This window comes from Engystomops pustulosus, chromosome 3, assembly GCF_040894005.1.
Source record: "Engystomops pustulosus chromosome 3, aEngPut4.maternal, whole genome shotgun sequence".
Classification (NCBI taxonomy): domain Eukaryota; kingdom Metazoa; phylum Chordata; class Amphibia; order Anura; family Leptodactylidae; genus Engystomops; species Engystomops pustulosus.
In genome coordinates this window covers 192,967,457-192,993,626 of record NC_092413.1, presented here as the reverse complement: position 1 = coordinate 192,993,626, position 26,170 = coordinate 192,967,457, and the positions used below count along the sequence as shown (strand labels likewise).

Here is a 26,170-nt window from a genome sequence, read left to right as displayed (position 1 = left end):
AATTTGCCAACATCTAGAGGTCCGTTTGTAACTAGGAGTCATATGTAAGTCAGTTGTATTGCTGTATGCCGCCCATCTGAAATTCTATGTGCAACATTTATAAAGTGTTTTAGACCATTCTCCCGGATTTTTCTAAATAGTTTAAAAAATGTTGGGTCATCATGGTAAAGGGAAAATTCAGTCTGTGTCCCCGAAAAATTAAGATGTAATCTAAAGTACAACTTCACAGTTCTTAACTATCCCACATACATCATCCAGTGTGATTTATCTGGCGCAGAATAAGACTGTGGAGTCTGACTGCACCGGTCTATTCAGCGACACTTTTATACATCTCCCTCATAAGGTCTGTAATAAAAAATGAACAGCACTTGAATGACCATCCTTTAAAAATGTGTGACTGCTAGGGGGCATTTTATGAAATGTACGCATTTTTTTTTTTAAGGACAAAAAAGACCAAACAGATAGATGCAACCTGTGTGTTAAAAATCGACACACATCCAAATTGGATGCCAAATGGAGGCAACTCAGCTGGGAAAAAATAGACGACAAATGACTTTATGTTTGGAATTTAGCCTAAAGATCTATACTGCTCATTATTACGTGGCTTTCCCTCGTTACTTTATATACCAACAATTTACACTAACCACAGGCATGTGAATCAGTGAGTTCTCACTCCATTTTGCTTAAAACTAACAGGGATCGAGCGTGATCAATAACAATGTTAAATAATTGCTGTGAATATCTTCGATGTAATATCATCAGGTATAACAACCCATAGAATTCACTACCAAAAATCAGTAAACTAAAGGGTCAAGTGATTAAAAAAAAAAATCACATTTCATAGAGAAAAAAATACTTGTTGTACATGTTTTGTTTGTGGAGCGATAGAATATTGCCATAAAAAATATCCGAACCGATACCCAATGTAACATGTGTGAGCTTTGTCATATATTGTGTGATCTCTTTCATATATTAACACCACAGTCTTCACAAACCCCACATCACATCCCACCAGTGCAATGTCACAATGGTGACTACTACAATTTGGGAATCACTTATATAAAAAGAACAGACAATACAGACAATAATTTGAGAATAAATGATGAAGAAAGTCGCCCACTCACATGCACTTTGTATAATGTTAGGATGTCACTTTTAGTGGCTTATTGGCTGACAATGGAGCAGATCATGCATGTAATACATGCTATATTTTATACACTGGGAAAACTGGAGGCGTAAAGACAGTTCTGATCTGTTGTACGTAAAATATAGGCGGTCCCCTAGTTAAGGACACCCGAAATACAGACGACCCGTAGTTACAGACTGTGACATCGCATGAAGTTCTCTGAATGCTTTACTATAGCCCCAGACTGCAATGATCAGCTGTAAGGTATCTTATGAAGATTTATTGATAATCCTTGGTTCCAACAGCAAAAAATTTTGAAACTCCAATTGTAACTGGGGCAGAAAAAATTTGGTCTGGAGCTACAATTATGAAATATACAGTTTCGACTTACATACAAATTCAACTTAAGAAAAAAACCTATGGACCCTATCCTGTACGTAACCCGGGACTGCCTGTAAGTGGTTAAGTGAGGTATGTTCCCTAAGGCATAAGTGACAAATGCAAATGAGAGTTAAAGGAAAACTGTCATGAGGAAGGTTATTTTCACATGATGACAGGTTCTAATAGCATAACAGTACCTGGCTCCCTACAAGCAATATATGGTGAGTCCCGTGGAGGGCAGTTCAAACGGCACAAGTCATCTTCTCCTCAATGCTTCCATTGTGTATCCTCACTCACCCACCCACTTGCTAAGGCTCTCCCCTGTTCCCTTCCCCCATGTATGCTCACCCCTACAAGCAATTCTCAACTGAGAAGGCGGTGGACCAAACCTGATTTTTTTCCAATTAATTTTTGATAAAAAATGTTTAAAATTGCACCCTAAAGACTGGTTAGGGAAAATAAACAACTGAACGGTACCAACATTTTTTTTAAATTTGGCAAAGCTTCAGCAAATCAAATCTTCGCTGATTTTCTCAATGCTAATCCCCATTTATAATCTATAATTTATAATTATTGGGACACAGTTGACAACAGTCTTGAATTTAACAGTGTTGTCTAAATTTTAAGGGTTCTTCCTGACACTAAATAATAATGAACTACTTAAAGGATAGGTCAATGGTAATTGATCGGTGGAGTTGCGTGCGACACCGGGCATCGTGTTCAATCCGCTGCACTAGGGACAGAGCAGAAAGTAGGGAGCTAGTGCTAGGGAGTAGTGGGCAGATGGCATTAATTGCAAATGCCACTACCATAAGTCATTGGTAACTAAAGGTATAAGCAACAAAGAATGTTTTTTTTTTAGTCCCATTCATAATATGGATTATATGTTGTTTGCTACTATATATGGCAAAGTGTATGGAAGATTTTATGTGGCCATAGAGTGACCCGTAACATGCGTATAGCTGTAGCTAGTAAAGTCCTAGAATGGATTTGTTAAATTTTTACTACCAGACTTCTTCCACTCATAAAATTAAACATGGCCGCCATTTTACGCAACATCTCCAGCACTAGGAGAAGATGGACCACCCTGATATCAGTCCTATGAGACTGATGAAAATGGAGTCATCTGCCGCAACGTCAGAGAAAGGAGCCCAGTAATAGTCCTGAGAGAGTAATCTCCCTCTCTGTACAGCACAAGAGAGTCATTTCAGGCGTGATCTATATATATAGAGCTGCGCATAAGTAAGAAAGCACAGCTGCCGAGCATTAAAGCCGGGGAACGTACATGCATTTATATCACGTTTAACTTGCTCTTTATGATGCATTGGCGAGTTATTATCATCTTGCGTTGCTAAACAAAGGACGGAGCAGATGGAAGAGGCTAAGCTCCATCTGATGGATTGGTACCATTAAGTTTCACAAACACTACATGATTAGTACTTTAATATACAAGCCCTGAGTGTGCCTTCCATATAGCACGCTCTACAACTCAGAGTAAGCCTGCCATTAGCCCACACTTGTGCTTTATGTAGTGCTGCTTTACATCACTTTACTAGTGGAGGACTACAATGTAGCGTCAAACTCGATAATTGCTTCTGGCTCATTCCATGGCGAAGATGTAGATGGTAACGCAAGGTTGAACTGTTATAGAGAATTGCTAGTTCTATCAATAGGGGGATGATTAGAGGAAAAAAAATATGTACATTATAAAGAGAAAGGTTTTCACAGTTAAGGGAATGAGTCACCAGAAAACTATCTATTTTGAAGTTTTTCAGTTTTAAAAAAAATCAATTTCCAGTTCAACATCAATGTTTGTATATGGCCGCCTCCATCTGATGGAAGCCTCCAGGACACCGGACTTCGCAGGAAGTCGGTGCTGGTGGGTCACATGACATGCAGCTCTTGGCGGCCAATGAGAACCTTGAGTGTAATATGAGGGACATTACCAGGGTCTTGTATTTACCCTGTGCAAGCGTTCTATAAATGGTAACCAGTGATAAGTTTTAGAGATTTCCTTCTATCTGACAATGACATTCAGTGCTGATATGGTCCTCTACTGCTATAGTACAGTGTTTTAGACTACCTCAGACCAGCATACTAGGATATTATCTGTTACATAGATGTAACAGATAATATCCTAGTATGCTGGTCTGGGACCCGGCTTGCGCCGTACTTGTACGGTGCAAGTCAGGAAGGGGTTAAAGAGTAACTAAACCTTTGAAGCAATTGTTTATATGAATATGCCAGATGTAGCATAGTAAGATTTGTAATATAATTCATTAAGTTATACAAGCGGTCCCCTACTTTAGAACACCCGACTTACAGACGACCCCTAGTTACAAATGGATGTAATTTACTCTACTTTAGCCTTATTGTTAATCCTGGTTCTTATGACAATCCAAAATTTTAAAAATCTAATTGCCCCAGACACCAAAAAATGGTTGTCTGGGGTTACAATTATAAAATATACAGTTCCGACTTACATACAAATTCAACTAAAGAACAAACCTACAGAAGCTATCTTGTATGTAACCCGGGGACTGTCTGTAATATATAAATATATGTTTCCCTTACACCTACCAAGTTCAACCAAGGAAAGGAAGGGATTGGATAAGGAAGGAATGTATGTCTTTTTTCAACCGTATTAACTATGTACTAAATTAAGTAAAGAAGCTTCACTGAGACTTTTTTCTGCTCCTTTCTCCTTCGATGAGCAGTGAATCTGAAAGACTTTTGAGGTCTGTCCACTTCAGATGCATAAGCAGGCTAATGATTAACTCCTTCCACACCTAGAGGATATCCCCCTTAATTATGCAGCTATCTGAGGAGTTAAGACTATCCAGAGATTGTCTGTAAACCATTAAGTCATTCGATATTTTATCAGGCTCCTTTATCTCTCAGCTGTCTGTGGATACAGGACACAAAGCTGATTCATACAAACTGCTTAAATAATGAAGAAAGGCACAGGAAGAGGTGTCTATAATAAAGTACACTACACAGTTTTCTATTATCATCTGCACTAGTGATTTATTCAATTTTGTCAGAAATGTAGCCAGGCTTTGAGGAGATGCCTACAAAACAGGAAGTATCAGTCTACTGTCAAAGCTCATTGGTTAGCACAAAAACTGGAATATTTTTAAACCATAAAAGCCCAATAAATCTAAAAAAGTTTTTTTTTTTTTAAATGGTTGTTTTGTAAAGATACAAATCTTTAAATTTATTCAGAAATGTAATATATATATTGATTAAAAAAGACACAACTTACGAGAACAAGCAGCAGACTTGGGGTCCGTTTCTGCCCGGTAGAAGCCTCTCTCACATGTGCACTCAGCAGAGCTGTCTTGCAGGGAGTAGCTGTGGGCCGGGCACAGCATACAAAGAGCATCCGTCAGCAAAGCCTTGTAATATCCAGGAAGGCAGGCTGCAAGACAAACAAATTGTAGACTAGAGTCAATGTCTACAGAAGAAACATTGGAATGACAGCTTGGAGTGTCTGCCCTGTGCATTTATCTGGGATTGATAGACATGTGTAGCGCATGTGAAATTGTCCATGTAAGTATTATTAGTCTGGTGACGACCCCCTGCGTTTCTTGGAGTCCACTCTAAGGGAACAGATGTGTGATATGTTTAATGAACTGCAGGAATTACAATGAACACATTCAACTGAAAGCAACAGGAATTTCTTCTTGTAGGAAATGATGAAGACTTTGGCACATGGCCTTTCTGCGTATTATCCGCCAGTAGGCAAAAATTATCTCATGCAATTGTCCAAACGAAGTGGAAATAGTAGATGAACATCATATGGCAATCATTGGCAACATGGAGAGTTGGCTTTTTGCCTTTTTGGGTCTATTAAGTGCTGGATTAGACCATCGGAAAGCAGAAGATGTGCATGGATGAATGTTAATTTGCTTGGTAAATCAGAGTCCTGGGTTATGATGCAGGAATAACTGCCGTCAATATACTCCTATTCCTACTCACACACTACTACTAAATATAATGCTGCATCAAAAATAGTTACAAATATTGCTGTACCAAAAATAGTTGGGTACAACTTGGGTACCTGTGCCGGATGCATTTCCCACACTAGGCCTATACAAAATTAGACAGGGGCCTATACAATATTAGACAGGAGGTGACCTTTCAACACATAATTTGAAGATGCTTATGGTACCTGGCACCAAGACAATGGCATCAGATCCTGTACTATAAGCACTATGGGGTGCATTGAGAACCCATAATCTTTCACAGAGATATAGATGCAATGCTTCTGGAAAAAAGGAAATCTACATAATTTTCATTATCTTGAAAACCATAGAAATCCAGAAAAAGTGCCTATAACTCCATGTTTCTTCATACAGTCTCCAAAGAACAAGATCTGAATATTAATTGTGTGACACAGAAAAAATACAGTCACAAAAACAGATAGATAGAAGCAACCGGTGTGACCACCTCTAGAAAAGCAGCATTCTGGAAAATGGATATTTGGACAGATGAGACCCAAGTCGAGATGTTTGGCCAAAATTCACAAAGCTACATTTGGAAAAACCAAACAACTCTCACCAAATTTCAATGTCAAAATCCCTCTAGAACAAAGAAAGCAAGAAAGTATGGAGTTCTGTGAGCTATTGATTCTAGAGGTGCGCTTTGCTTTTCAGAATTAAAAACCATATAAATGCACACAAAGTGCCCTTATCTCCACGTTTCTTCATACAGCCTCCAAAGAACAAGATATGAAAATCAATACGGGCACAAAAACAGATAGATAAAAGCAGCCCAGTTAAATAAATTGATCATCACCAAGTGTGACCACCTCTATAAAAGCAAAATTTTTGGCAGCATTATGGTCTACAGAATTGCAGGTTGCAAAGTTCTGAAGAAACCCCAAGACTTCTAGAATAATGAACATTTGGACAGATGAGACCCAAGTTGAGATGTTTGGCCAAAATTCACAAAGCTACATTTGGAAAAACCACACACCTTGCACCAAATTTTAATGCCAAAATCGCTCTAGAACAATGAAAGCGAGAGAGTAGGAAATTCTTTGAGCTATTGATTCAAGAGGTGCACTTTGTTTTTCAGAATAGGCTTCTACATTTTAGCTTAATTAAAAAAAAAAATTATATATACTGCATATCAGACCACATTTTTGAGATGAGCACCCTATTTATTAGCTCAGATTTGTCCACACATTTTGTAGTTTTACCATATATAAAAGAAGAGAAGACCATCTTTTCTATGCATTATTTGGTGGTGATCTATGCACACATTCACACACAGATATGAGACAAACCTTCTAATGGATTTTCTGTATTGTGAGTTCTGAGAGAACAGCATGTACCTGCGGATGTTCTTTATCGCAGTCTTTATACAGCCTTGTATAGTTTCCCTGCTATTAAAGACACCATCACAGATCAGATCTATGATAGCCATGTTGTCTTCTGTAGTTACACGGAAGTATTTTCCTCCCTAAAACACTACATAGTTTTTTTTCCGAGCATCTACGCACAAAAAAGTGAACACTATGGGGCACATTAACTTACCCGGTCCTGTCGCGATCCCCGATCCGGAGAGTCCGAAGAAGATGAAGTCTGGCGCGATTCACCAGGATCGTGCGGCCGAGATCCTGCATGTGTCGCTTCCCCACTGAGGTGCGCCAGAGTTCACTTTCTTCTTCCTGGTGTAAGTGAGTGCATGGCTTGTGACACAATTTGCGATGTTAAATCCCACACGTTGTCCGAATCCGTCTGATTGTCTGACAGCCCACCCCCCAATTTGTGTAGCGGGAAAGCCAGCGCTGATGCGCCAAAATCTGATCGCGTGCGCCAAAACCCCTGTTAAATGTGGCGCAACACGGAAATCGTTGGGAAACCCGACGAAAGTGCGGACCCTTAGGCTATATTCACACTGCCGTTGCCCGCCCGTACTGTACCGTAGCGGGCAACGGCAGTGTACGGGGAGAGGAGGAGGAGGTGAGCGCAGCTCACCCCCGCCCCTCTCCATAGCAACCTATGGCGCACGGCGCCGTATTACGGGAAAAGATAGGACAGGTCCTATCTTTTTCCCGGGTACGGAACGGTACGGTGCCGCACGTGTGCGGCACCGTACCGCTCCCGTAGGGTGCCGTGCGCCCTTAGAAGTGTATGGGGGACGTATATCGGCCGTATATACGTCCCCCATACGTTAGTGTGAATGTAGCCTTAGTGAATGAGCCCCATTGCTTTAATGTCAGCTATCACTTTAGGTCCTCTCCTTCCTAAAATATTGCTCAATTGAGTTTCATAAATAATTGACAGTCTATTTTTTTTCTTGTTATTATTTTCTGTGATTTATGTATTGTCTTTGTGTCATTGATAGCCGATTCTGGCTGATGCTGAAGGGTTGACATTGCCTCCAGCTCTTAGAGACTGTATTGTCCATACATTACCTGCAGTCTTATGTAAATCCAAAGATAACACAATGGGGCACATTTACTTACATTGGCGCTCGAGTTCACAGAAAGTGCATTGTCCGTCTATAATGCTACGTGCGGCGATTCGTGCGCCATAAATCATGAATGTGCCGCTTCCCCGCTCAGGTCCCCATCTTTTTTGTGGTGCACCTTTAACATAGGGTGTGGGACACAATTTAAAAGTAAAATTCGGCTGTCGGTCCGAATCAGTTGAAATGTCTGACGGCGCGCCCCCTAAATCACACCGCATGGAAGCCAGCGCAGCTGCGCCACAAAAGGGTCGCATGCGCCACAATCTCAGCACACACACTTCTTAAATACCTGTACAAGCCGTTTTAGCCATGAAGAATGTGAAGAGTCCGACTAAAGTGCAGTGCAAAGCCCTTAGTAAATGTGCCCCAATATGATATTGAAGTGAATCGTGCCAAATGACACACTCAACTCTGCTGCATCTCCAGGAAGATGTTCCCTTAGATCAGAATTTTGACTAATTCGATAAACGTTAATTTATTATTTTATGCCAGAAGATTTTAAAACCCCACCTTACAATAGCGGCACTGTACCTTGGATTAAATTCTAAGCAGCAAGTTCTTCTGGGTTTTTTTTATTTTCATTGTGTAGAGCAAAGCAGCTCGTGGATGATTTGTCCTATATTACAGCCCTGACACATGACTCCTTAGATACAGGAAAACTGCATCAATAATACATTGTCTCTTTCTGCTTCAATTCACTGCAAATCAAGGACATGCTTTTCTGTAGAAACTCTCTGGGCTCAAAGAGAAAACCGGAAAAAGTGGAGAGAGGAGACGTGAATGATGGAGGGGAAACGCAGTGTGTAAAGGAATAGATGTATGAGGGAGAAATGCTGCGTATTCAGGGGTCATGTACATATACAAGAACACGTATGAGGATGGATCACGTGTATTCAGGGGTCATGTACATATACAAGAACACGTATGAGGATGGATCACGTGTATTCAGGGGTCATGTACATATACAAGAACACATATGAGGATGGATCACGTGTATTCAGGGGTCATGTACATGATATATAGGAACATATATGAAAATTGATCATGTGTAATCAGGGGTCATGTACATGATATACAAAAACATTTATGATAATCGATCATGTGTAATCAAGTGTTATGCATGTGATGAATATGAACATATATGAAAATGGATCATGTGTAATCAGGGGTCATAAACATGATTTATAAACACATATATGAGAATGGATCATGTGAATTCAGGGGTCATGTACATAGGACCAATGCCAATACGCGGCTTACCCTGTTAAGTGCCCGGGCCCAAGGGTGCTAAAGGGTTCCCCAAGGGTCACTTTAAGACACTGGTATAAATGATCACCTTCCGGCTCTTCTTGTTATGTGCCCCATCCTCGTCGGGAGCGCAGCATGGTGGCACAATGCAAAACCCACATTTCCTCACTCCCCAGGGGCGGCGCTCCCCACTGTACGCTATGACTCTGAAGCCAGCAGTGGTCATGTATATGCTATATAGGAACATACATGTGAATGGATCATGTGTAATCAGTGGTCATGTATATGATATAAAGGAACATATATGTGAATGGATCATGTGTAATCAGGGGTTATGCACGAGACAAACAAGAACATACATGGGGATGAATGAAGTGCATACAAGGGTTATGCATGTTATATACCACAACATACATGAGGATGAATTTCTGTTCTTTCAGTACCATGCAGTATTAAATGTGGCCATACATGCCGACAACTATAAAAGTTTTAGTGGAAACTTTTACTTAGCCATTTGCTTTAGCCAGAGTTGTATGATTGATAGCAGATATGAATACAAACTCCATTGGGAAGGCAATAAATTCTTACCATATGTATTTATTACGGAACTGCATGCGCTAACACATCAGCAAAAGTTCGGTGAAGGTGAAGCTTCACTTACAAACTTCCTCCATAACTTGTATTGCAAACCCATCATTTAGTCTAATTGCAGCACAGGGGTCATCGGGGTCAATTCTACGCACAGAGTTGTACATTTTTTCTCGGTTAGCTTTCTCCAACAATCCCAAAAAATTTTGACTTCCATTTAAATGAGTTTTCACTTATCGATGGCCATTGCATGGACTGATGTAAATGTCACATTGCACTTTTTACTATATATATAATATATTATAATAAAAAAAAGTTCTACGATTGAGTTAAGATTTCTCCAAAGTTAGATATCAGCTATTACATGTTCTTTCTGGCCCTGAAAACCCCGGACTCGATAGAGAATTAAATTACCCATTGCTATCTTTTTCATCTCTCACATTTACTGGAAGCTCAAAGACTCTGTGATGTGATTGAGGTGAAGCCCTCTGCACGCCGCACGGAGCCGCTTCACAGGCACGGGAATAACCTGTACAAAACGCCATTAGGCCTGTCCAAAATACTCAAGATCCAATGGAAAAAAAGTGGAGCCTGGATGACATTTTTCTCTGTCTGATCCTGCCCTGATTTCTATCCAACGATGAACAAACTGTGGGATGAGTAAAAACAAAGGATCTGGAAGCTTTGAACACAGCCAGCCTGGCAAATCAGCAATGCTATTAAATATTGAAGACTCTCTGACTCAGATCTGCTCTGTACAATCAATAGCTCTTAGATTTAATGCTCCCGGACACAGGGCCGGGGAATACGCATGTGTTTGGGAAGCCTGCGGGCTGCGGCAGACTTAAGGTGGTCGGGTATTGTTCCCTGCAGCAGGTTTCTTCTACATAGGGATACATAGATACTACGGAGTATGACCAGGAGAGGCAGATATGGAATAGCTTGGAGATAGAAAGGGAAGATGAGTCGTTTATAACAAAATTATTGTCTGAAACAATAACCAAGTAATAGGAATACAAAAACACCCACTGACATGGAAACAAGGTCAACATCGACCTAGAAGCCTCATTTTACAACTTGAGTAGTTGAGTAGACACAAACCACAAAGTAGAAGGACATCTACCACCACATTTAGGGGTGATAGACTGTCCCCAAACATGCTTGTTACCTTAGGGGTGATGGGGGACTCCTGCTGGCATGCTCTATACCGGAATATGCAGTTGTGAACTATATGCAAATGAGCCGGAGGCGCTCACCTTTCGGCTAGCCGAGCACCTCCTTGCTTGACGGGACCATAATTTATACACACACCCTCATTAATATTCATCCACATTGCCGGTGGTGACATCACATTGATGTCTGCTAATCTCACGCATGCGGGAGAGAAGTGCGACTGTGCAAGGAAGGTAGTTCCCACGCATGTGCGAGATTAGCAGATGGCCGTGTGACGTCACCGGCTGTCTCCAGTGCTTTCCGCCAGTGATGTGGGTGAATATCAATGAGGGAGCGTAAATTAATTATCTTACAATGGAGCAAGGAGCGCATCGGCTAGCCAAAAGGTGAGTGCATCCAGCTCATTTGCATAAAGTTTATAACTGCATATTTTGGTATAGAAGACGGCCCAGAGAATGCCAGCAGGAGTCCCCCATCACCCCTAAGGTAATGAGCATCTGTTTGGGGACAGTCTACCACCCTTAAATGTGGTGGTAGATGTCCTTTAATTTTCTATCCAGAGGTCGGCCAGAGTTCAATGAAACCCCCTCTCCCCCAAATTAATGTCCGTGATTGGTGCTGGCACAGATTGCGGGGATTAACTGTTTAAATGCCCCAGGCAAAGTAACCAGCTGTATATAAATGGGCACAACCTGATATTTTAGGTCCTGCTACCTGGTTAGCCTTCATCTTTAGAACAAGTTTTAATAATAGTGACATTAAAGAATCCATGGGCAAAAAGATTGGGGGGAGAGAGCGGGGGTTAAATGTTTGTGATCCATCGGATAGATCATCAATATTAATTCAGTGGGGTTAAGGCTGCTCAGTATCCATATCAAGAAGCTGGTAAAAACCCATCAGTCGTTTGGAGACTTGAAGATGGACTTGGAGTGCTGCTATGTGAGGTACAGGATTGTAGCTGGACTTCAAGCACTCCTGTGTAAAAGCCAGGAATATTGGTTTACTTAAAGCACTCCAGTGTGAGATCTCACACCTATGCTATAAGTCACTTCTGAAGAGATCTCACACACCAGTCCACCAGAGTGTTCCAACTACAGCTACAATCCTTTAAAAATCTTAAAAAGTAATCAAAATCATAAAATAAAAATTCTGTTTAAAAAAAAAAATCTGAGACAATATATTTTTTGTCATTCCTCTATTAATTGGTTATAGACAGTTTTTTCAGTGCTTACATTGCACAGTCAAATAACAGAATGCCAGAAACAACCAATAGTCCTCTCCCCTATATTACTTACTAACATTTACACATGGATTTTTTGAAAGCATCATTTACATTTTTAAAGTATTATTTAATTTTAGGAAGCAGGTGACATCACTGCTCTCCGCAACAGGGGCGGATTAAGACTGCCAAGGGCCCTGGGCTGTATACATATCTGGAATCACTTCCTACATCTGGTACTAGAATCAGCTTCTTGGGGAATCGAGGACACATCCCTTCTGCCTGCTCAATCTGCAGTTTCAAGACCTTTTGGAGGACCTTAAAAAGTCCTGAAATGGCTCTTGTGTACATTTCATGGGTGAAGGTCCTTCTCAGTATAAACTTTGGTAAGTGGTTTAGGTAGTCATGGACTCCCTAGAAGGCTTGGGCCCTGGGTTTATGCCCAACACACCTTTATCATAATCCACCATTGCTCCACATTAACTAGATGATGACCTCACTTATTAAATATAAACTATAGTAACTATTTAAACCATAGTATATAGATATGGAAGCACTAGTCTTTATACTTACAGTAGATCACTCCATCACTCCTCAAATAATAGTGACATGAGAAATGTGAGATAAGATTTAACTCATATACTTGTGTCACCCCCTCATCCTCATAGACTGTAAGCTCTTGTGTCACCCCCTCATCCTCATAGACTGTAAGCCAGGGGCGTCGCTAGGTCAAAAGATCCGGGGCCTGTGCCCCGGATCTTTTGCCTTGTGCCCCGAATGTCCCGGGTCAGCAGGACACTTCTCCTGCTGCCCGGGCAGATTTCCCCTCTCTGTACCCTGTAATGGTGAACAGAGCCATCTGCTCCGTTCTCCACTAGAGGGAGCAGGAGACACAGTTACACAGCATCTCCTGCTTCTAGCAGCTCAGTACAGCTGCCAGGAGCAGGAGACGCCGGGTGATGACGTCACCGCGACTCGGTCCTGCAGAGAATAGCAACAAGCCTGAGGAGACTGAGGTGAGTGGCAGTGTTTTTTTTGTTTTTTTTTAATTATGCAGTGGGGGAGGGGAGAGAGGCACAGTCATGTGGGGGGCATTGCTGATGGCTACAGGGAGCGCTGGGGACATCCCTGGGGCTGTAGGGATGTTACAGGGAGCTTTGGGGGACTTCTTAGTCGGGGCTCTGGAGAACATCATAGAGGGCTGTAGGGGGACATTACAGGGGGCTCTGGGGACATTCCTGGGCCCGTGAGGAAATTAGGGGGCATTGGGGGGGGGCATTACTGGGAAATGGGGGGGGGGGTATTCTTAGTGAGGGACATTAGAGGGGGCTCTGTGGACATTACAAGGGGGGCTGTGCAGGACATCACAGGGAGTTCTAGGGACATCACTGGGGCCTGTGAGGAAATTAGGCGGGGTGTGGGGGAACATTACTGGGAACTGTGGTGGGTCTTCTTAGTGGGGGCTGTGAGGGACATCACAGGGAAAATGTGGGGGACCTTACAGGGGGCCTCTGGAAACACTACAGGGGGCTGTGGGGAACATTAGAGGGGGCTCTTTTAACATTACAGGGGGGCTGTGAGGGGCATTAGAGTGGTATCTGTGGACATAACAGGGGGCTCTTTGGAAATCACAGGGGGGGGTGTGGAAGACATAACAGGGGGCTCTTTGGACATCACAGGGGGTGTGTGGAAGACATAACAGGGGGCTCTTTGGACATCACAGGGGGTGTGTGGAAGACATAACAGGGGGCTCTTTACACATTGCAGGGGGCTCAGGTGGACATTAGAGGGGACTTTGAGGGACATTACTGGGGACTGTGAGGACATTGGGGCACTGTGGGGGACTTCTTAGTGGGGAGTGTGCAGACTGCTCCTTTATGTGGACATGATTAGGCAGGGCATCATTTAGTTTAGGGTCATATTGAGGGCAAATTAGTGGGGGGCCACAGTTAAAGATATATATATATGGTTTTATGGCTTTTACAATATGTTATATTAGGAAGCATTTATTATTTCTGTAATAACAGTATTTTCAGGAGGACTTTCCGTGTATCTGTAGGCCCCTTTCACATGATTGTATATGGTGGCCGTATGCTAGCTATATGAACAGTAGCTAACATACGGCCACCATAGGAGAGCAATGTTCACAGTACAGTGAGCACACTTGTGTGTCACCAGAAAAAAGATCTTTCATGAGAATGTGAGGAGCGGTCAACCCTGCACCTCCCCTGCAAGCAGTCCTGGACTGAGCGAGCATACATGTATGTGAAAGGGGCCTTACAATAAAGGCGTTAGAGTGTTAGGGGTAGCAGAAGGATAACACTGGGGGGGCCAAGATGCAGGGACAATGAAGAACATAAGATGTCTGTGTGGTGAAATCAACAAGGAGAGGTGGTGATGCCGGGCCTAATGGAGAAGATAGAGAACATATCACCTGCAGTCACTGGATGGAACAGGTAGGGATTTCTCCTGTGGTTTCTAGAGCTGTTATATGTTAGGTACAGTAGTTATAGGTCCAACCACACATGTACAGGAGGGGGCATTACTGAAAGTTCGATACATGTGCATTGGGGCCCGTGCCCCGGATCTTTTACCACCCTAGCAACGCCCCTGCTGTAAGCTCTTGTGTCATCTCCTCATCCTCATAGACTGTAAGCTCTTGTGTCACCCCCTTATCTTTATAGACTGTAAGCTCTTGTGTCATCCTCTCATCCTCATAGACTGTAAGCTCTTGTGTCACCCCCTCATCCTCATAGACTGTGAGTTCTTGTTTCACCCCTCATCCTCATAGACTGTAAGCTCTTGTGTCACCCCTCATCCTCATAGACTGTAAGCTCTTGTGTCACCCCCTCATCCTCATAGACTGTAAGCTCTTGTGTCCCCCTCATCCTCATAGACTGTAAGCTCTTGTGTCACCCCCTCATCCTCATAGACTGTAAGCTCTTGTGTCCCCCAGCCTCATCCTCATAGACTGTAAGCTCTTGTGTCCCCCAGCCTCATCCTCATAGACTGTAAGCTCTTGTGTCCCCCAGCCTCATCCTCATAGACTGTAAGCTCTTGTGTCACCCCTCATCCTCATAGACTGTAAGCTCTTGTGTCACCCCGTCATCCTCATAGACTGTAAGCTCTTGTGTCACCCCTCATCCTCATAGACTGTAAGCTCTTGTGTCCCCCAGCCTCATCCTCATAGACTGTAAGCTCTTGTGTCACCTCCTCATCCTCATAGACTGTAAGCTCTTGTGTCACCTCATCATCCTCATAGACTGTAAGCTCTTGTGTCCCCCAGCCTCATCCTCATAGACTGTAAGCTCTTGTGATCAGGGCCCTCACTCCTATCGTTCCATATGACTGTTTTATTACTCTGTAATGTAATATTATATCTGTATATGTTCCCTATGACTTGTAAAGTGCTAAAGATGGCGCTATATAAAGATTATTATTATGATAACTGATGACATCTTCCTATAATAATGATGATGACGTCACTGCTATAGATGATGATGTCTCGGTATACGCGCAGTATTTCCATCTTCCAGTATTCCAGTCTCTCTGCCCGGGGTCTCCGGGGATTACACACGTGATGGGCGACGGGAAGCCGAGGTGTTGTGCCCACTCACTACTCAGGACGTCTCCCTCCACCAGACTATGGCATGACAATGAGATGTAACGTGACGCACTAGTTTGCTTAAGAAGGTTTTTAGCCTATTTTAAGTCTATGAATAAAGGTTTGGGAGCCATTTCAAAGGATGCAGGACTTAATGTAGTTAATGATGAAAGGCTAAGCAATCAATAGGACATTAATAAATAATTCAGTGGGCGAGCGCTAAATGTTTCAGGAACACGTGGTTTGGTGGTTACCGCTCTGTCTCCGCTAAGAACAGACTTGATCAAAAGAATTAATCTATAAATATAGATGAGAATAAGAGGTCTACAGATACAGGCGGGAAGCGCATGCACTCTCCCCAGACTATCAATGCTGTCTGCAAGGAAACCCACAATTTGGGGAGGTTTCAGACCAAAATGTTGAGACGTGAGAACAGCATTTTCATCCCTTAGCATGGAATATGCAGCAGAGTTCTTAAAGGAGTATTCTTGGTTTTATGATAGAGAATACTAATAGAATACACATCTTTTTAATACACTTTTATTTAATTTTATTTTACATCTTTATTACCGTACATCAGTGCACGTCTGAAATGCACATCTAGGGGATATGGATAGGGACATACATGGTGCCTGTAATATTACTTTCATGTTTGTCACATGATCCATGTCCTTCAGCAAACGGCATTTAAGGGTCGGGAAGTAAATTACTCAGAAGCAGAATATAGAGGGTATTTACTACTACCAGGTGTAGTGTTTTTTAAAAGGTGACTTCTTGTCTTTCCACCAACCCAACCCTGACCTCTCCATCTCGGTCTGTGGGATCACTATAGCACCGAGGCAGCAGGCCGCTGTCTTGGGGTTGTGCTGGTCTCTGACCTCTCCTTTGCCCCGTATATTCAATCTCTTGCTCGCTCTTGCCGGATGCATCTCAGAAATATCTCTAGAATCCAACCATTTCTTAGAAACTTTGAAACTTCTAAAATGACAATTTTTGTTCTGATTCACTCTCATCTATACTGCAACTCCCTACTAATTGCTCTTCCACTCACTAAACTCTCTCCTCTCCAGTCTATTCTTAATGCAGCATTAGAGAATGGGATCGGCACCACTAAAGTAAAGAGCATTCAATGACGGCCAAAGCTGTACCAAAAACTACTAAAATTATGAATGAACACAGATGTACGCTATATGACCAAGGATATACGATTTTATTAATAATACAAAAAGAGCACAACAAGAACAAACAGCAATAAAAACCATTAAAAAGTGTGCAAAGCACACAAATTCAACAGGCAGAGCAACCCAGCATATGATAGTGCTGGTGGCTCTGCACACCACCAGCTCCCCCTACCTGCAGAGAACCCCTTCCTCTGCACAAGTGTAAGGCAATGTACGATAATGAATCAGTTGGAAAACCTTGCTATGTCCCAAAACCAAGATGCGGTTTGACTAAGTGTACAAGTATACAAAGTATGGGGGAGAAAACCCAAAATACTGGAAAAAAGTGTGGTGGGCACAAGCCCAGGGTCCACGCTCGGTTTTACCTGTTGAGATGTCAAAGTCCTGTGGTGGAATGCGGTGGGGGGAAGGAGAAGAGCTGGGGAGAAGACCCCACGCGTATCGCTAGTCGCCTAGCTTCCTCAGGGGATTCTTAATGTAGCAGCCAGGCTCGTCTTTCAGACCAAACGCTACAAAGATGCCTCCAGTTTCTGCCAATCACTGCACTGGTTGCCTGTCTCCTTCCAAATACAGTTTAAAATAATAACCCTCATCCACAAAGCTCTGCACAATTCTGCACCTCCCTACCTCCCCTCACTTATCTCAGTCTATCGCCCTTCCTGTGCTCTTCGATCGGCCAGTAATATTAGATTAATCTCTACCTTAATTTGAACCTCTCATGCACGTCTCCAGGACTGCTCCCGTGTTGCTCCAATTCTCTGGAATAATCTTCCCCGGACTCTCAGACTAATACCCACCCTCCATATTTTCAAACATGCTCTTGAAACCCATCTCTTTAGGCAGCCTATCACACTCGCTAACCGCATGAAATGTCAACTCTCCCTTTACTAATCCATCCTGTGTCGTCCTCCCGTCACTTATGCAGCAAATACCGGATATATACCAAGCTCCAGGCTTCTCTGCAGTAATTTTCACCTTGGTTTTTGTATATAAGATGGCGGCTGATGACTGGTTCAAGCAGCAGGATTTTTATTTATCAAATTATTTTATTATGTTCCTTTATAAAGAGTGGCTGGACTATTACACAAGCTCTTATACCTCTTGTGTCCCCTCCTCATAGTCTGTAGACCCTCTATTGTTACATATGACTGTTTGTAGTCTGTAATGTAATGTTTTATTTGTATATAAGTCCCTATAATTTGTAAGGTGCTGTGAAATAAGATGGTGTTATATAGTTGCACTGTTAACATAGAACATGATTTAAAAACTTACCACTTTTACAATGCTGACAGCATAGAGCACCACAGGACCTTACAATAGCCTAGTGTGTCTTATCCTGCAGTAGTGAGATAAATGTATGATAGTCCACTTTATGCCAATATTTGGGCATTCTGTATCTTGCATTATTCCTTTAAAGTTCATAAACTCACTGTATATGTTCATCAAAGCCATAAACAAAATGTTAAATACCGTATATACTCGAGTATAAGCCGACCCGAGTATAAGCCGAGGCCCCTAATTCCCACAAAAACTGGGAAAACCTATTGACTCGAGTATAAGCCGAGGGTGGGAAATGCATTGGTCACAGCCTCTCCAGTATGTAGCCAGCCCCTGCCCAAGTGTATATAGCCAGCCAGCCCCTGCCCCAGGGTATATAGCCTGCCAGCCCCTGCCCCAGTGTATATAGCCTGCCAGCCCCTGCCCCTGTGTATATAGCCCCCCCCTTCCCCGTCGTGCAGAACAACAATACCAGATGGATCGCACAGAAGATCTACGGGTGCCGCCAGAAAGGTGAGTTTTGATTTATTTATTTTTTTGACTTGAGTATAAGCCGAGTTTGGGTTTTTCAGCACATTTTTTTGTGCTGAAAAACTAGGCTTATACTCGAGTATATAAGGTAAATTAAAATAAAATTTAAAGAAAGGAAATTAAGCTTCCTTTAATGTACTGCCAGATGGCCATCCATTCTACTGTATTTTTCGGACTATAAGGCGCACAAAGAATTCTTTGATTTTCTTAGAAATCAAAGGCGCGCCTTATAGTCCAGTGCGCCTTTTATATGAACCGTTCTTACAGACAACAGCTGCTTGGAACTGTGCTCAGGTCTGCCACCTGCTGGTCATTCATCCTTATAATCAGGTGCACCTTATAGTCCGAAAAATACTGTACCCTTATGGCAAAAAATGTTTGACAGATGAATAGGTGTAACTCTAAGTTATACATCGTAAGGCTGTAAGGTGTAAGGGTGGGGAAGGGTTAGTAGAAGGTTTCACACTGAGGAACACAACCCAAATGTTCAACAGGGGAAATGAGGTTAAAATTCATAATAGTAAATGTAATCTACTAATATGTCTATTACAGCAGAGGGTAATACTGCAGAACCAGCTCAGTACCGCATCTGGCAACATTTTCTTTGTAATCCAGAAAGCCGTCATCAAGATTATATAGATTGTGTGTGGGGTTATAGATAGACCTTAGTGGCTCTGATTCCCTAAAGCAAACCCTTTTAAGGGTCCAGAACACTAATTTTAAAAACAATAATTAAAAATGTATTTTATAATCAATTATACAGGCAGTCCCCGGGTTACATACAAGATAGGGTCTGTAGGTTTGTTCTTAAGTTGAGTTTGTATGTAAGTCGGAACTGTATATTTTATCATTGTAATCCCAGTCAGAACTTTTTTGGTCTCTATGACAATTGGATTTTAATAATGTTGGGTTGTCATAAGAACCAGGAGTAACACTAAAGCTTCATTACAGACGCCTGTGATAACTTTTACAGCTGATTATTGTAGCCTAGGACTAAAGTACAATAAATTACCAACATCCAGAGGTCCGTTTGTAACTAGGGGTCGTATGTAAGTCGAGTGTTCTTAAGTAGGGGACCGCCTGTAATTGTAGGAGATAAGGGATAACAACCTTATCGGTGAGGGTCCAAATGCTGGAACCCTACCCAATCACGAGAATGAACCCTGACTAATCACACAAACTCACCGTCACTGATCTTACAAACACCCCCCCATAGGACACTGTGTACAATCTGCTCAGCTTCTGCTGCTCTATAACATGCTGCCTGCAGATAGGACACTGTGTACAATCTGCTCATCTCCTCCTGCTCTATAACATGCTGCCTGCAGATAGGACACTATGTACTATCTGCTCAGCTCCTCCTGCTCTATAACATGCTGCCTGCAATTAGGACATTATGTACAATATTGCACAGCTCCTCCTGTTCTATAAAATGTTGCCTGCAGACAGGACACTATGAACAATCTACTCAGCTCCATCTGTTTTACAACATTCTACTTGCAGATAGGACACTATGTACAATCTGCTCAGCTCCTCCTGCTCTGTAACATGCTGCCTGCAGATAGGACACTATGTACAATCTGCTCACCTCCTCCTGCTCTGTAACATGCTGCCTGCAGATAGGACACTATGTACAATCTGCTCAGCTCCTCCTGCTGTATAACATTCTGCCTGCAGATAGGACACTATGTACAATCTGCTCAGCTCCTCCTGCTCTATAACATTCTGCCTGCAGATAGGACACTATGTACAATCTGCTCACCTCCTACTGCTCTGTAACATGCTGCCTGCAGATAGGACACTATGTACAATCTGCTCAGCTCCTCCTGCTGTATAACATTCTGCCTGCAGATAGGACACTATGTACAATCTGCTCAGCTCCTCCTGCTCTATAACATTCTGCCTGCAGATAGGACACTATGTACAATCTGCTCAGCTCCTGCTCTGTAACATGCTACCTAAAAATGATTTGACAAGCTCTGTGCAGCACTGCGTAATCTGTGTGCAATTTATAAATAAAGGAATTATTATTATTATTATTATTATTATTATTATTATTGAAATTTCAAAAAGTTGAACATTTTTGACGAAAGATAAAAGAATATTTTCATCCGTCCAGTTCAGAACAAACCGATCTTATTGAAAAATGTGTTGCTTTCTGGAAAAAAAAAAGTGGAGCATTTTAAAAGGGAGTCAAAGCAAAATCCTGAGCTGTGTAACACATCAAGAATGTTGGATACTCTGAGTTCTGTGAAGCCCAAGGACGAAAATAATTAGTCTCATAATCAGCAAGAAAACAACAATCACTGATGGGACGGGAATACAGTTTTAGGCATTCGCCTACTGAGATTAAAAGGAGTAACCAGACGAAAAGCAGCAAGTGGAAGAAATGTTATACACTATTCCACCAGCCATAGAGTGATAGAGAAAGTAATATATTCAGCCTAGTTACACTACAGGAGGTCCCCTACTTAAGGACACCCGACTTACAGACGACCCCTAGTTACAGACAGACCCCTCTGATTTCTGGTGACCTCTCTGGATGTTACTATAGTCCCAGACTGCAATAATCAGATGTAAGGTGTCTGTAATGAAGCTTTATTGATAATCCTTGGTCCAATTACAACAAAGAATTTGTAAACCCCAATTGTCACTGGGGCAAAAAAAAATTTTTTCCGGAACTACAAAAATATACAGTTTTGACTTACATACAAATTCAACTTAAGAACAAACCTATGGAACCTATCTTGTATGTAACCCGGGGACTGCCTGTACAATGATACTTTATAACAATTTTATTACCCGTCTACATTCCATTGACTGTACAGAAGTTTATCTTTGCCAGATAATAATTCTATATTTATATAGCGCACACAGATAACACAGCGCTGCACAAAGAATGGCAATTTGTTCCCTGTCCCCATGGGGCTCACAATCTAAACAACCTAACAGTATGTTTTTGGAGTGTGGAAGAAAACCGGAGTACCCGGAGGAAACCCACGCAAATACAGAGAGAATATACAAACTCTTTGCAGATGTTGACCTGGGTGGGATTCGAACCCAGGACCCCAGCGCTGCAAGGCAGAAGTGCTACCCACTCAGCCACCGTGAGATGAATTATTAGAAGCAATGCAGCAATACAGGAAAATATTACACATCATCAATAAACCAACATCTAAAAAGGGCTGCAGTCACTAAATTGGGGGAGGTTTATACTGTGTGAATTGCTGCCTAGGTCCCAGTAGGTCTCATCCTTTCCTGGATGCAATCTTCCCTCTTGCCAGCCCCTTCCCTATTCCAATAGCTAGTGACAGAATAATAGATTGTCTCGGCCATATAAGTGTAAATGTAATCTAATCCCCCCCCCCCCCCCAGTTATTCTCAGCAGAAGGATTTGTTCTGATATAACAGCCGACCCATGATGCAATTGAGCGAAGAGCGAGGCCAGACCTACAATAATTATATGCTGACATTATATCGGATAATGCACTTTAGTAGGATTACTATTGTTTAGGGACCTTGCAGTCTGAGAGAGGGGGATCGTCTGCCTAAGTCCTATCTCCAGATATTCTCAATTAACCATTAATGATACAGAAGGAACGTGATCGAAAAGATTCTATAAGGAGGTGGAAGACTGATTAATCCTGACACTTTATCTAAGAGACAAGCGTCAAGAATTATTAAAGTCTAATTTGGCCTTGATCATAGGCCGGCAGATCAGGCGAGTGTATCCGCTGCAAGACGTAGCATAGAGCCAGCGGGGCTCCGGTTGGCCCTCGTCCAGCTACATCTGCCAGCAGGTCTGATATAGATAAGCTTTATATACAAAGGATCATCATTTATAAAAGATTACACTCCCCATACCTTGGTCTGGAACATTGATAACCGTATATTATACTGTATCCCCTTGTGATAGGGTCTCCCATTTACCCTGCACCATAATGATCCGACAGTATATGGTAGGGATGTCCCCCCAGCACCAGGGCTCTACGCAGCTGTTCTCTTTTCCATTTAATTAGATATATATCAATGACGGAATCGTATGTATTACAAATTTACCAGTTCAATTAAAAAAAGTAATTAAAAAATAAAATAAAACTAAGAATTAAATTTAACATAAAGATTCATCAATGTGTCATCGACTAATGCTGGGCCTCCTTCTTGCTTAAAAATAGACAAATTACACTTATAGGCTGTATATGGACACATTTATATACCTTTGTACAGTTCTTCACTCATACACACATTTATACACTCACACACACATACACATAAAGAGCATATACACACACGTATGCACAAACATACAGTGCCATATACAGATGTACACCACATTATCACTTGAGGACTTGAAGGAAAGGTGATCCTTGTCAAAACTTGCTGCTCCAAAAGTTTTTGCTTTTTTGGAATATTGCCAGTACCATCTATGGACATGGGTTCCACTGATGACGGGTGCCATGCAATATTTCATTTATCAGATAAGGTGCTTGAATTAAAAATGGGTTTATGTTGCTAATAACTTATCCATAGGGCAGATCATTAGTAGTTGTGGGGTGAGATAGTCTATTAAGCTGCTATAGTCTACAGTCAGAGACAGAAAAGCACAGCTCTGGCCGTGGGGTATTAGCCATTAGATGCAACTGCAGACCCTTCTCTTATAGAGGTCAATGAGGCCTCTTATATGCAATGTGGCTGGGCAGCTATTTTCTTCTGGATATCACTGCTGGTATAGCTGCGCTGATCAATCCTATGGATAAGCCATCAGTAACATCTCAGCTTGGATATCCCCAAATCCATCACACAGCTACAGTAAAGCCAACATCTATATAAAGCCTAAGGTCAACTTTACTTGTATACACCATATATAATTCCATATGTTTCTCAGATTAAGCAAACATTGGGGCACAGTTACTTACCCGGTCCTGTCGCGATCCCCGAGCCGGACTGTCCGACGAGAATGAAGTCCGGCGCGATTCACCAAGATTGTGCGCCCGATATCCTGCATGTGTCGCTTCCCCACTCAGGTCCGCCTTAGTTCACCTTCTTCTTCCCGGTGTATGTGAGTGCATGTCTTGCAACACAATTTGACATGTTCAATTCCACGGGTTCTCCGAATCTGTCGGATCGTCAGACGGCCCACCCCCCCGATTTGTGTGGCGTGAAAGCCGATGCGCCAAAATCCAATCATATGCGACACAATCCCCGGCGCGATCCCTGAAAACATCGGACGACCCAACGGAAATGCGACCCCGGGACCTTAGTAAATAAACCCCATTGTGTCCTTGGTTAAAATGCCTCATGGTTAACCATAATAAACTTATAACAAGCAAGTTACATGATTTACTCCAATAATTTTATTTTCCTCCTAACCCTACAAGTCGTAAAATACATCAAGACAAATGTATATGACTTCTTTTCATCTTGGAAGCAGGATTATTAGGAATGTTATGTAAATGACCACGAGCCTGAGAGTCTGTCTCTTAATGTAATATGATGCAGGGAATTGAAGGGCCAGACTCCTCTGGTTTATAACCATGTACTTTCTGGGTTTATATGACAGCTGAAAATTCACAGCAAAGCAGATTTAAAGACGCCAAACCATCAATTCTTCTGTTCTCATATTCCTGCTGATAAATCATTCATTGGGATTTTATGAATGTACAAAATTATACATTGTGTACAGTAAACAGAATGACAGTAAAATTTGGTTATAAATGATGTATACAGTAATTGCAGAAGACAGAAACACTTAAGAGAATATGTATTATTGACAAAGTACAACTTGTTTCGGAGAGATATTTAGAAGTGAACTCTGCCATCTCCAATGACCACTATCTACACCGGCCGCAATGATGTGGAGCCAAGCCAGTCCACCGCTGCTGGATTATTATACCCTGCAGACTTTTGTAAGACATATCATTCTACATTATGGGTAAGAGAGAAGACTGAAGTGAAATTTGGCCACTGATAAAAGTCAAAACAAAAACTTTCTAAAAGTTTGATGGAAGTTCCCGACAAAAAGTGGCAAGTAGATATGTAGAGCTGTGTAAGGGCAGCCTTTCAAGAAATGAAAGCTGTGGCATGATTGGTTTTTATGAAAGCCAAATATATTGGGGCACATTTACTTGGAATAGTGCAAACTGCACTATTTGCAGTTGCCTGTGTAGTGTGTAGGGGGTGCCAGATTTAGGATTTCTGGTTCACGTTCTTCATGAATCTGGCGCCCCCTGCACTGCTCCAACGGAGAACCCCATTTTTTTTGGTGCACCTTTAACATGGGGCATGCAACACAATTCTGTCGGACTTTGCATGATAAATGCGGTGACGGTCCGCACCAGAACACCGCCTAAATTGTGGCGCAGACACTTATGAAATACCTGTGCAAGAAAATTGCACTTAAAAGAACATGCAAAGTCTGGCAAAAAAGTTGTGTACAGTCCTTATTAAATGTGCCCTATTGTTTTTAGTATTCTGACCGTTTTTTGGGGGGGCATTAATGGAGTGTTATTTTTCTCTATTTGCTTTCATGGGGCCGTTGTTACAATTTCAATGTAACAAAAAATTCCAATGTTTTCCCATTGTTTTTAGTATATTTGGTAGTTTGTGCAAAACTGTTGCTTTTTAGGGAGTTTTCCCATGTTTCCTAAGTTTTTTTATATTTTAAAAAGCACTAAAACTTTTAGAACGAACAGGAGCAAAAAATGTTTTTTAAAATGATTACAGAAGATGATAAAAAAAAAGCTTGCGTGAATATAAAAAAGAACTTATTCACACAATGTACGGATAAATACTGAGGATTTAGCTTACAACTTGTTATTACTCAATTTTCAGCATAATATATTTTTAATTATTTCCTTGCACATTACTTTGCTTTATTACAAGATCAGCATGACTGGCACATTGCTTTACCACCCACTTAATGGAGCCAGAGCTTCTGTAGGTACGAGTTTTCTGTCTTTATGTGAAATATCACATTTACATAATCATTATCCAAAAAAGGAAGAAAATTGTGGAGTCATGGTATGGACTAGTATTATCTACCAAACAAGTGCAATCTGAGCAAATAGTGCGTGATAAATCCAAAGTTCCACTGATATTGGAGACAATTAGAAGGGGGTGTCCTGCTGGGATATCCATAATTTTAACATTGTTTCTTACAGAAAATATAATGGAAGCTTTTGATGGACCCCCACTTTTTGGAGACAAAAAGTTTAAATCTGCACAAGTTTTATGTCTCTTTTGCATCGAAGACCCCACTAACACATAGGGGGGGGTATTTATCATACGCTGGTGCTCGTGATAGCCCTGCCACCACTCCAGGTGCAGCAGGATACATCAAGAGGTCCTATCTGGCATAG

At 41.8% G+C, this 26,170-nt stretch overlaps 1 protein-coding gene across 2 annotated transcripts in view; it reads right to left on the bottom strand.

Moving 5' to 3' along the window:
- Nucleotides 1-26,170, bottom strand: part of LOC140122519 (ephrin type-A receptor 3-like) — a 156,352-nt gene that overhangs the window by 69,699 nt on the left and 60,483 nt on the right. For both annotated transcript variants that reach the window (XM_072143470.1, XM_072143472.1), the window contains one exon: nucleotides 4,773-4,928. In XM_072143470.1, coding sequence (XP_071999571.1) covers nucleotides 4,773-4,928 — 156 coding nt within the window. The remainder of the gene's footprint in view (nucleotides 1-4,772; nucleotides 4,929-26,170) is intronic.